At 39.3% G+C, this 13244-nt stretch overlaps 1 protein-coding gene across 1 annotated transcript; it reads right to left on the reverse strand.

Moving 5' to 3' along the window:
• Window positions 1-800: 800 nt before the first annotated feature.
• Window positions 801-11335, reverse strand: LOC129266581 (serine/threonine-protein kinase SIK2-like). Its single transcript, XM_064104185.1, has 4 exons — window positions 11021-11335; window positions 7599-7722; window positions 6853-7070; window positions 801-6295 (listed from the first exon to the last, which is right to left on the reverse strand). The coding sequence occupies exons 1-4, from the start codon at window positions 11333-11335 to the stop codon at window positions 4532-4534; spliced, it is 2421 nt and encodes an 806-aa protein (XP_063960255.1). The 3' UTR covers window positions 801-4531.
• Between the last annotated feature and the right edge of the window lie 1909 nt (window positions 11336-13244).

Here is a 13244-nt window from a genome sequence, read left to right on the forward strand (position 1 = left end):
TGACAGCCTTATTAGTCGAGTCTACTCGCATTTGGATGATATAAATCTGACTGATTTAGGAGAAGTTCAACTTAAAAGAGGTACAAGTTAACCTGCTTAAGTTGACCTTTCCTAAGTCAAATATTCGTGGAGGCAATTTTTGAGACAAGATTATGCAAAACGTGTAATTCATGTGTTGACCGGATTTCCATGGTCCCATTGGATATTTTAGAGCAAGTAATTAAATTCAATGAGAAATACAACTCAAGGGACACAAAAACTGTCTTCTTATAACTGCAGTAGCTTCAAAGTTTTCAAATAAATTTTGTCGAATTCAATCTCAAATAAAAACAAAAATAACAGCGATCCTATGCAAAATTATGATGTGGCATATCGAACGTTTGACCTCTGAATACATAAACTCTTTGGCTCTCGAAAAAGAGGTCTTATAACATAGATACCTGTCATTTCGTCAAATGTACAATCCTATTTACATGGTAGTGTGGCTTGCATCGATAAGTGCTTGTACAACATATCTACCATCGAAATTGTCGAGACAAAACATAAATATTATTTTCTTATTTTTCGCAGTTGACTAACTTATCGTGTAAATCAGGCTCGCAAATCATTGCTAAAGAATATGCAGAACACAGCGTATAGGCAACATATCTGCAGCAATGAATAGAACATTGTGGTAATTCACAGAACCTATATCATCTTTTCATAAATACATGTAGCTTATTAGCAAGACGTATAACGAAACATAAAAATGACTATCCAAGCTTTCCACGTTACCGGTTTCACAAAGAGTTTTTTTTTTTGGACGAGTACTGATCTAAAGGTGGAAACGTGGAATTTCTTGAAATCGGGGGAGGTTGCACGAAACAAATGGGTGGTTTTCACTGACTATTGTTATAAGCTACTGCAAATCCAAGCATTCTGATTGGCTGAGAGTAATTAAATTAGTGAAAATCACTGACAATATGCACCATGAAACACTCCCCAGAATAGGCCTATTTTACCTACAACATTACAATAAAACTGCAGCACAGATATAAAAAACAAGACTTTCCTTTCGCGCCGACCTTTTTCTAACCGATCGACAAGCTGTACCACATACTCGTACAAACAACACACAAAAATATAACACATTATGAACATGGGAACTCAAAGTCCCCCCCCCCTCTCTCTCTCTCTCTCTTTCTCTCGCTTTAAAAATATATCAATAAATAAATCATCGTTTTTTTCTTGGTTACAAATAAAATGGCAACTGTTTCGAGCAAGCTATATGTCTACTCCAGCAAAATCAAAGCACCAAAATAGCCGTTATGACGAACATCAATGTAAAGAATCTGTTGCCTCTCGGTATGCTATCAGTAACGACGTCTTCTGTCTTTGTCACAAAGTTTGGTATATAATCCCGAATGGCCGTCTCTAAGCGCGTGTCTAAACAACTAAGGGGCTGAGATGGATAAACTATTATCTATACTATACACCCATAGAGGTGCAGTGTATGATAGAGCAGCAGTGGTAGCACAACAAAAAAGGGGGGGGGGGGTAGGTAACGCGATGGGAACCATGTACATGAAGATGAAAATAACCATCAAATTTTTATTTTATGTTCATGGTCAACCACTCCACCAACTTTCTAATTCGTTCCGTGGCCCCCAAATGGGCCTGGAAACAGATGTACGATATTCTTCTAAGATGCAGTGTAACATAGTTATCATTTTGAAAATGCAACTTTTACACGAATCCATTTCATCATGGTATCAACGTATCATAATGGGAAATGAAGTGGTTTAAACAGACAGCAACTGCATGAGTTTCTTACTGGCAGGTCAATGTTCTGTGCCTATTAAACGTTGTATTTGAGTGCATTATCATCCCAAAATCAAACATTAAAACTATACCCAATCAAAGACTTTCTTATTGTGCTACATCAGAATACGTGATGCTGATTGGCTAGCGGTGGATGAGCTGGTTGCTATTAGGCCCTGTCTCGCAAATGGCTGTGACTGATCCCGTCTCTTTGTCAGATGGGGGCCTGATATATCTATTTTAACAAGAGCCATTGAAATTTAATGATTGTTGTTAGAAGATCCAGATCCCCTTCTAATAAAACATCTCATACTCATCATCTTGCTTGGGCATTACCGTAATTACTCACACTTGCGACCATTAAAACAGTCTAAATGCCCTCGGCCATGCCTCGGGCGTGTTGGAACTGTTCCGAAGGTGCCTTGTGCCCATAATTCTTACTACTTCCCTTCAAGATGTGTATTATTTGTATACTAATTACTCCTGAGTCCTCTGAAATGGTGAAGCATCACTTATCCAGTGATACAGAATATGGGACTTTCAATGGACGGCACAGTATGATAAAAAATCTACCCCCCTCTCAAAATTCAAAGACAATGAAGTCAAGCTTTGACGATGCTTAGCTGTGATCTTATCTTTAACAAGAGGAACTTTACTAAACTTTCGGGTAATATAACTTACTATGAACACCATTAAAAGGATATAGTAATGCCTATTGTCTAGTAAACAGATATGTGAACATAATATAGAGCAGTGAAAAATAGAGTGCAGTTCGCATATTGTAATTGTATGCATAGAATAAACTATTTCAGCTTCAGCATACGTAGCTTTGCAATACATATTCCTATATATGGTAGCCTTTTATAGGCAAATTAAGCCCTCACAAGGGATCCCCCAGAAACTTTAAGACTGAATAATACATGGCTTTTCTCATTTTGTTTTGCTTAAGCAGGATACTAAAATATGGTATTCATATAGGAAGCAATGTGACTGTTTTCTTCACAAACTTGTATTTTTCAAATGTGTTTCGTGCTGACAAATATTCAGCTCTAATGCATATATTGAGCAGGCAGTGTGGAAATTAGTTGGGCAGCATACATAAATTGCTAAGTAAACTAGTCTTACTTATTTATGAGGACCAATAATGAATCTTCATTCCGTAGGTCGCTACTTTCAAGAAGATCAACAGTCCAATAGAAATTGCCTCTAAGTCAGACTATTCCTTATTTCTGCAATGTCTATTTTGAGATGAGCTGGCCAGCATGATTTGGGTCACCTTTTTCACAAAACAAACAAAGAGCTAGCTTTTGCACATCGGTTGACTGCTGACTGTTTAGAGCTACTCTAGTAGTAACGTTTGCCATTCTCAAACTTTGAGGGGATTTGCGAGAAAATTGCAATAAATTTTTAGTCAAGTCTGGATCCATCATATATCCTGCCATCGATTGGAGGGGGTGTTTCACAAAGCCATTTTAAGTCTGATTAATCATCACTCTTAAATTCGAAATTGCATGTGGTCTAAAATAATGATAATAATGAGGCATTTATATTGCGCCATCTATATAGAGATAATCTATTCTTAGGTGCATTGTTAATATTATTATTATCATTACCCTAGCTTTAGCTCAAGCAGCCTTCGAGCACTCGGTGCATTTCAAGGAATTAATTATGCTGGGTACCCATTCACCTCACCTGGGTTGAATGCAGCATAATGTGGGTAAATTGTTGCTAAAGGAAAACACGCCATGGCTGGAATTCGAACCCACGTCCCTCTGATTGAGAGACGAGACTCGTAACCATGAGACCACGGCAATCATCATGGATTCACAAAATAATGCACCATTGCAATACAAAGACCATGCTCATGGGATATGAGATGTTAACTCTCGTGTTAGAACTCAAGCATGACTATAATTCAGACTTAACTCCATGTGAAACGCCCCCTTTGCCTGTTTTTGCAACAGACAGTGTTCATTCATTTTCAACAACTAAAATCAATCAAGACTTGCAATTGAGAATTGTACAACGGATTCTCGCAAACCCCCATCGAATTCTAATAACAGTGACACTTTCACAGGCTGTTTAATTACAGATGCAAATTCAGTCCATCCCATTCCTTGTCAAACATGAAATACTACTAGCAGAACATCTCTTGCAAAGGACTGAAACAAATAGGGCAGGGATTTAGCATGGCTAACACATATTCAAATATTCTCTACCTCACGTAGAAAATAAATCAATTCCTACATGACAAAATCCTGCTTGATTTTTCCCTGGCAAGAGTAAATTTCTTGAGGAATACATTGTCTCTTTTTCATCAACGAGATAAATGAACACTGACTTTGGTATGGTTGCTTGGTTAAAATAAAACATTTCTCCTATCAACATTTCTATGATATAATGACATTTCAAAATATTATTTACCAAAAAATATGTTTTCTTCTTCTGATCTCTTCTCAAGCCATCCCTGGCTACTGGAAATTGCACCGATTCTGGCAATTGTTTCCACTTTCTACGACACAATCTTTTCTTCAATAAGTACACTCTGTGGATACATGGGCATATACACGTAATATCCACATACCTCAAATTATTGAGGGTCTACACCCAAAAAAATAAAGATCATCATCGATTCACAAAATTCCAAACAAAATCGCTGTACCAGCCAGCACTTCTAAAATGATATCTAAAAAATGAGCTATGGATCCACAAAATAGTGGCATAGTCACTGCTAGCAGGGAGTGAATGAAAAATTGTTGCCTGCTTGCGACGCTGGCACAGTGACGTCCGAGGTGTCCATGCTATCATCGTATGAGGGCGCTTCAAAGTTTTGCGGCACCTGATTTAACGTTGTATCATAATGAAGAGGGGCATTGCTGCCCAGCGATGTTGCCTGGTTGAACTCATTGTGACATTGAATAAGCGAGTTGTTCAACGAGGAATCGTCGTTGATTGCGTACTGTGGAAGAACGGGGTGCTGCTGCGCTTGCTTGTAGGAGTCGGTTCTATTGGGAGCGGGAGGGCGCCCTTCAAAGCTGGGCTGCCGTTCCAGCTGCATCCTGCCAAACTGTTGGCTGAGTTGCGACTGCTTCTGGAGTTGTTGGCGCTTCTGCATTAGCCTTTGCTGCATGAGCGTGCGTTGTAAGGTGCGTTGATTCGGTGCAACCTGGTTCGGGAACTCTCTGGGCATATCCTCAAGACTTGATTTGCCAGCAAGGGATGCACTGTGTGTGAGGTGTCCAGGGGGTTCGGTATGACCCCCTTGCTTCATGGCATGCATGCGGTTTTGCCGCCGTTCCATAGACTGGACCTGAGCCGGAAAGCGGCGCCACGATACGGATTCTTGTTCCACCTGGCAGGACGGAAGATTTGTCAAGTCAGAATTGTCCTTGCTGACTTCTGTTAGCTGCTGTCCACTGAATCCAACTATTTGTAATTGATTAGAATGATCAGCTGCAAGACTACACGAATTCATATTCACATTTGTTTTCAGTTGCCTGTCTAAACTAGCATCTGTGTGTCCTTGTGCTAATGGAGTTGTACTGACCTGTCTATATGAGAGTCCTGTTTGCGCAATGAGCCCGTCAGAGGCTCGTCGACCTTCTCGGAAGCTGACAGGCGAGTGGCTTCCAGAGCGGTCGAGCGATGCCGAATGATGGAACATTGCCTGTGGTGGTGCAGGTGGGATAATTGGTTCTGCCTGCTGCTGCGTCAGATCTGGTGAATTGCAATTTGACGGGAACAGTCTATCTGAGAGCGCTTGAACATGGGCGAAGCTCTGCGCAACTTCCATCTCCTCTTGTGAATCAAACGAAGCGGACAGTTCCTGAGGTTCAATGCCAAAATCACTCAAACTCGGTGCCATGCTTGTTGGTATATCATACGACTCTGCGAGCGAGGGCGTTCTCTGCGATTTAAAATGTTCTATTGACTCGACCTTCTCCATTTCATTCTCGCTTTCCGGCAAGTCTGCTTCTACACCCTCGTCGATGGATGTCACCACCATATGATTTGGGGACATTGAGCGCACTTTTCTGACGTTCATCCTTGGCAGAGGCTCAAGTAACGCCCCACTTACAGCTGGAGGAACCGGAACCATCTCCCCTTCGCTAAATATACATGTGGTCGGTTGAAGAGGAGGTTCTTTCCTCTTCCGTTGCAAAGCACACTGCGCCGACTCCGACACCATCTGTTGCGTAGGCTGCTGTATTGGCTGAATCGGTCGGAATCCGAGCATCTGCTGCGAGGTGTTGACGCAAGGTTGTTGTTGGACCTGAATGGCATTCCGTGCATTACTGTTTCGTTGGTGAGGAGTAATGTTCGTGAGGTTGCCACCGTGAGTTCTCATTATTGCATGATCCGCGATTGAACTTGGTCTACGGCTGCGGCTGTCCACTCTACCTTCGACCGGAAAACTACATCGATGTAATCTTAACCTCTCAACTAGGAGGTAGTATATGGCTGTGTAGTGATCATAGGCATCTCTCCGTAATGACTGTCAAGAGAAGAAAAGAATTGAATATTTTTTTTAAATTAAAATATCTAGTAACATATGAATAGGATCACATTTATAATCTCAAATCTCTTGTTGTTGTTGATTAACTAAATATTTCTCTACTGAATTGAATTTATCCAACAAATTAAAAATCAGAATCAAAAATAATTTTTAATCACAAAGAAGTGAAGAATAATGAGTTAGCACCCCTAAAAAAAAGCAACAAATTTTATGGGTAAGGTACGTGGTGCCCTATCTATAATCCAAAGTTTCTGTCTCCAAGAGAAACTAAATTTACATTTAAAAAACAAAGATGTTCCACATACATTTAATCTTTATAGATAAAAGAATTTGTTGCAAACTAACAGGATAGGTTTTATATGACAACGTTAACGGGAAGTTCATGGCAGTTTGAACTCGGGATTACTAAATAAACTGGTTGCAGATAAAAATGAAATTTGCCTAAAAAGGTCCAGGGGATAGGACTATTAAACGGGTATAAATTACAAATCGACCCATTTAAGGGGCGGTCCACCAAAGACAAGCAAGATTCTTACATCTACGGTCTTTTGCTGATCGATTCCAAGGCTCTGCATCAGCCTCAGAGCCTGCTCGTTGAACTCTCCTATGGGCTTGGGGATCTCTGTCACGGGGCTGACTGGTTGGGTAGCAGGCACCCCGCAGTCCGCAAACCACTTGTGGGACTTGATCTGGTCGATGGACAGCCTCTTGGCCGGATTGAGGACCAGCATGTGCCGTATCAGGTGCTCGCATTCTGGATGGGGAGGAACAGGAAGAGGTCAGGTTCACTGCATGCGAAAAGCACAAGAGATTGCTTGGCACGGTTTTGACACTTTGCCATCAATTGATTGCATTCATTGAATTGCCATCAATTGCACGTTTCAAACTACTGATACAAGCTAATGAAGGAGGCAAGTTCAACGGCTGTGAGCATAGTCGTCATTGATTTATAGCAACCTTTATTGATGGTAAGTCAGCTGAAACAGATCAAAGCTCCAGAAACAGAATCTTCCATGTATGAAATACAATGAGAAATTCAAATTTCAAAATACTTTAAAATCTACCTCAATATATTTGGCTATTCACTGCAGATTGAACTTCTCGATACACAGATGAACATTCCTGGTTGGATGACTTTTAGTCGATCAAGTGACAAAACTCTTCTTATAATTTAGTATTCATTTCCAATTTATTAAATGAGATAAAAAATAATTAAAACAAACATGCAAACACAGCCATTCATCTCCATTTCTAAAATCAACATTACTCTGATTTATTTTACCTTGTGACATGAAGAATGGTATCCTGAACTTGCCAGCCAAGACCCTTTCCTTGAGTTGTGGTAGAGTGTTGGCATCGAAGGGTAGGGCACCACAGACCAAGACATATAGCACAACACCAAGGCTCTGCAAAAACACATCAAGAAAAAAATATATATTATTAATTATGAGACACCATAAAAGATGTCCGGGGAGTGTTTCATCAACATTTTTGTCCAACAAGTTGTCAGATATGACAACTTTCCTTGATTTTGATTGGCTGAGAAGTGCTCATACTACGGTAACTAACTGTCTGATCAAATGAGACTTGTCGGATGAAACGTCCGGCAAGTTCTTTCAGAAAATGCTCCCCTGAGCTACTTTGGGCTATCTCTTTCACCGAGGCTCTATAAAACATGTCAAAGAAAAAAGGTATACTCATTATGGACGCGTCGTGGTCTAGTGGTTCTAACTCTCGCCTTTCAAACAGAATGTTGTGGGTTCGAATCCTAGCCATGGCGTGTTTTCCTTCAGCAAGAAATTTAGCCACACTGTGCTGCACTCGACCCAGGTGAGGTAAATGGGTACCGGCAGGAAGTAATTCCTCAAAAAGCTGTGTGCACCAGAATCGGTAGACTAGCTTAGCCGGGGTAATATAGGAGCGCCTTGAGCACCTAGCAAGGTGGATACGTGCGCTATACAAATCCTATATTATTATAATCATTATAATTATTATTATTATAAAACGCTGTAACATAGATCAAAGCAACTTTGGGATGTCTCTATCAGCAGAAGTTCAGACCAGCATCTTTTCCTGTCTTGTTCTTTTGTTTTTAAACAAAACAAAGACAATTAGATAGCTCTTCTTCAATGTATTTTCAGTTGGAACAAAAATATTTTTCATTAAAAAGGCGGGACTTTGGGAACTTTAAAAAAGAAAGAGAACAAAATGCTCAAATTCTCTTTGATTTATGTTGTCTATATGTCACCCAGAAAAGATCATGACTGAGGAGAAGCTAGGTTTAAATTAAATGCCAAACAAATGAAACTTAATACCATCAGGCAAGTAAAAAGGTCTCCTTTGAAGGTCATACAGAGCCTGATGATCTTAAATTGAGTATTATGACATTTTGCAAATGTCACGCAATCATTGCTTATTTCACACAAGGAACAGTGATTAAAACTGTCTGCTAAGCCCCGGGATTTATCTATGAGTTTGCACTATATTTTGTTTTGATCTTGGTTTTATGATACACATATTGTTTTTCATAGTTTCTTCAGTCTTCATTTCTACATAAACAATCTACATATAACTATAGTGAATATTCTTCCATATTCATATTCATTGTAGTTGTAGTGGTAGGAGTAGTAGCAGAATCAGCAGCAGCAGCAGTTGTAGTAGTTGTAAGAGTAGTAGAAGTAGTAAGAGTAGTAGCAGCAACAGTCGTAGTAGTATATAGCAGCAGTAGTAATAATAGTAGTAGCAGAAGATTCAGTTAGTACATGTAGAAGAAATCAGTAAGAGTTCTTCTTTTTTACTTAAACAAACGTCATCTACTTGGATTAGAACTGGAAAAAAAAACATTCAACTTAATAAGAAGAACACTTTTCAACACAATGAAGTCTGCTGAATAAAAGGAAACCATCATTCCAATCACTAAAATCTAGCTACCTCATACAGTTTTACAAACTCTAACTTTATATTGAATAACAAGGGCATCAATCTGTGCGGAGCCAACACACCAAAGTGCAGACACATTAATTTAATGCTGCCTGCTAACTGCACAGTGCTTGGGGCCTAAAGCAAAAGGAGACCATAGTTCTGCACTTGAATGACGTAATGTCAACATATCAGCGTTTGCTCCGTCGGATCATTAGCATATTGAAGGGCACCAAAAGAGAAGAAGTTTTCCCCCCCAGCATCCCCGAGAAGTTTTTTTTCTTTTTTTTTGCATAGCAGCCGGGCTAGCTGCCTGCATGCCTATGACCTCAGAGCGCCTCCTTAAATGTCAATTTTCTCCACATCTTCGACGGGGGGGGGGGGGGGGGAGAGAGAAAAAAAAAACTAGGACAGTGCACATGTGCGGCTGCTAGATGACATTTCAGTGAAATTGAAATTACGACATGCCAAGTACTTTTTTCCCTTGCGCTCTGCCATCCTTTTTCTTCATCTTCATCTCCGAAGCATCCCTCTCTCGTTCTCATTCCCCCATCCGATGTACTTGTGGTCATTTCATTTGGGGTTTTCTATTCATGCCCCTTCTCTCTGTCATTTCTCTCTTAATCTATGCTTCTAGCTACTTATCTGACAATCAATCAAACTATCTATCTGTCTGTTTGTCCATCCCTCTGTCCATCCATCCATCCATCCACTCATCTATCTATCTATCTATCTAACTAACTATCTATCTATCTATAACTCCATCTACTTATCTAATATGAAGTAATAAACAACTTACAGTTGTCAATCCATTTGTTTTAGTTCTTGGTAGAAAATTTTTGAATAAACCGAATTTCATATAATAAAATACAAAGAACAATTGGGGATATGACATCATCAATTTGCTCATTGAATATTCATGAAGACTTGCCTAGAACTGTTTCACCCGAATAATGCAAATCTTTAAAATTCAATAACTTTGTTATTTCTTATCCGATTTTGGTATAATTTTCAGCATTTAGTTTTGTGAATTTTACTCTATTTATTGAGATATGAATATTTTCAGCCTTGAGTATCCCTTTGACATTGTCCAATAGGTAATATATATCTTGGTATAAGCCAGAATTCAATATAAAAAAATAGAACATAATGTGCTTCTCTACATATTACCCCCAAACTATGTAAAGTTACACAAATTTATCCTGTGCCGAGGGAAGCAAGGAATATCTAATGAAAAATGTGTTGTAATCGGTAGCATCCGTCACGTGCAGTGCAGAGATTCCTTCAATGTGCTTTATCATGTCCATCCACGGAGCTCAGTTACACGCGATATTCCTCCTCGTAGCGAAATCTATCTTCCACTCAGTTACCATGGTGACGCAAGAGAACGGAAGACCTCCATTGTGATGTACGGGGTAAATCTACTCCCACAACTTCTCTTTTTATTCCCTCATTTGCATATTCCATATCCCCCATCTATACTCCCCTTAATTTCTATCTCTCTATTTCACCTTAATTATTCATTATATCGTCCTTTTTACCACCAATTTTAAATGCATGTTTGCGTGTTTTGCTTTCAACGTTTTATCCCCCTCTCTCCCACACACGATTGCTATCTCATTTATCATCCACAACTTCATCTTTTTCTATTTTACACAAACATTCCATTTATTTAATAGCAATTCTATTTGTATTGGTTCTATTCGGACAACTGGATTATCTTTGGTGCTCTGCAATAAAGAAAATCAAACAATATACATGTAGATGAAACACACAGACATTTACTATTAAAGAAACAAGGTTTTGGGATAATAAACGCTGTTCTTTCTTTGCCCCTATCCACAGACCATTCTCCCTCCCTTTCCCTCTCCCTCCCTCCCTCTCCCACTCTCTTTCGCTCTTTCTTTCTCTCTCTTTCTCTATGTCTCTCCGTCTTTCCACCTTTCTCCTTCCACTTGTCTTTCCCCCTCTCTCATCTCCATGTAACCCCCTTGGTTTCTTCCCCCTCTTGCTCCCCCTCTTCATCTCTTTCTCCCTCTCTCTTCTCCTTCCTCTCTCTACTCCTCCCACTCTCCCATCTCTCTCTTTCCATCCCTCCATAACCCCTAGCCCTCCTCCCCCTCTATCCCCTTCTCTCCTCTTCCTGTCTTTCTTCCTCCCCCATTCTTCAAATACCAAAGTTCATCTCGAAGAGCATCATCCCTCATCTTCCGTTCCGTTTTTTTTCCCTTTCCTCCACACCATCAATCCTTCCCCGTCGTTCAGTAAGACACCGTCCGAGGCTGCCTTCATCCTCTCGTATGATCTCATACCAACACAACGGCGGGCTCCTACGTAAGACATGACGGTTACAGGATGTTTTTCATGTCAGTTCCTCAATGGAAGCCATTCAAGACAAGCGTTAGCTCTAAAGGGAATACGAAAACAACACAACAGACACATCGGCATAATGCCACAGCCCTCATTCCTATTCGTGTGAAACAAGTAATAGCAATACCACGTTTTCCGTAGAAGACTTGTTTACTTCTTAATAGGCATATACTGTCCCTAAGCCTATTGCTCTGATGAAAAGATTATATGGTCGCTTGGGAAGCCTTCAAAAGATATACTCAGAATATATTTTAGTAAAAACTCAGTCTCTAAACTTAGCTTCCTTATTTTTTATTCTGTAGATTTTATTTCCGTTTATAAATCTACTACTAGATTAATAGAGTGAACGTGCAGTCATCTTTATAATGTAGTGTTCCATGGGTTGCTCTTGGACATCTTTTACGCACAAATAAAGTCTTGTAAATATTAAAAAAGGAATATAAATTTACCACTTTCGCGTTGTATGCTTCTATAAGTAATCTGTTCATATCAAGATATGCTTATGTACTTGTGGAAGTCACTATATTCTCTTTACAGTTCATATTTTACTTGCATTAGGTTTGCCAAAATCATACTTTTTCATCCAATTGAAAAGAAGTGGAATATCTGATATTTAATATCGTGAATTGAGTGTGTGGCACCATACTTCTGAAGATGCAAGCAAATTTTTAAAATACCATAACTTTCTTTCGACTCTACATCTGATTTTGAAAAGTAGACCTATGGCTATAATTATGTCAACAATAAGGTTTAACTTACTTTTTGTTCAGATTTTATTCTCTGCACATTATTTTTTCTTCTTATCCCCAATGGCAGAACAATTACCGGTGGTGGATAAATGCATTCAAGCTTGGATTTTTTTTAAATTCTCTCTCTCTCTCTCTTTCTTTCTGCACTCATTCCTCTTCGGAAACTTGAGCTAATCGAGGGAGTGTTTCATGAAAAGCTTTGTCAGTGATTTTCCCTCTCTAATTCCCTCTCATCCAATCCGAGGCAAGGATCTGCGCGGCTCGCATGGAGGAAAATCACTAACAACTGTTCATGAAAGCTCCCCCTGAATAGATAAAACCTTGAAAAACTAGTCATCCCTGCTAAGGCCAACTGACAGAGTATGAATGGGTGCAGGGACCTTGCTACAGTTGGCAGTAGATCAAGGCAAGATACGTCACGAGTACTTGAGAACTAGTAACTAGTATAGCCATGGACCATGCTTTTTGGATATTCATTAGGTGGGCTGATGATGTCACATCTCCACTTTCCGTTTTCTTATGTTATTACATAAAATCATATTTTTGTCATTATTTCATACTTGTGTGAATAATATGTTTCCCTTATAATGAAATAAGTTGCAGCAATAAATATCTAATGCACTAAATCAGTTGTCAATCCAATTATTCTAGATCTTTGAGGAAAAAATTTGAATAAACCTTATTTCATATAATAAAATACAAAAGAACAAGTAAGGATGTGACATCATCAGCCCACCCAATAAATATTCATGACGACTGTTTTCACAAATATTGCTTAACTTTAAAATTCAATAACTTTGTTATTTGTTATCCGATTTTGATGAAACTTTCGGCATTTTGCTCAGTGAATTCTACTCTATTTATTAAGCTATAAACACTTTCAGCCCAGA

Source organism: Lytechinus pictus, chromosome 8, assembly GCF_037042905.1.
Source record: "Lytechinus pictus isolate F3 Inbred chromosome 8, Lp3.0, whole genome shotgun sequence".
Taxonomy (NCBI): Eukaryota; Metazoa; Echinodermata; class Echinoidea; order Temnopleuroida; family Toxopneustidae; genus Lytechinus; species Lytechinus pictus.

Coding starts and splice junctions, on each gene's coding strand:
- LOC129266581 (XM_064104185.1), bottom strand. CDS start 11,335: ATGGAGGGATGGAAAGAGAGAGATGGGAGAGTGGGAGGAGTAGAGAGA. Junction 7,071..7,598: donor ACCATTCTTCATGTCACAAG/GTAAAATAAATC, acceptor CTCCCCATCCAG/AATGCGAGCACCTGATACGG. Junction 6,296..6,852: donor ATCAGCAAAAGACCGTAGAT/GTAAGAATCTTG, acceptor TTCTCTTGACAG/TCATTACGGAGAGATGCCTA.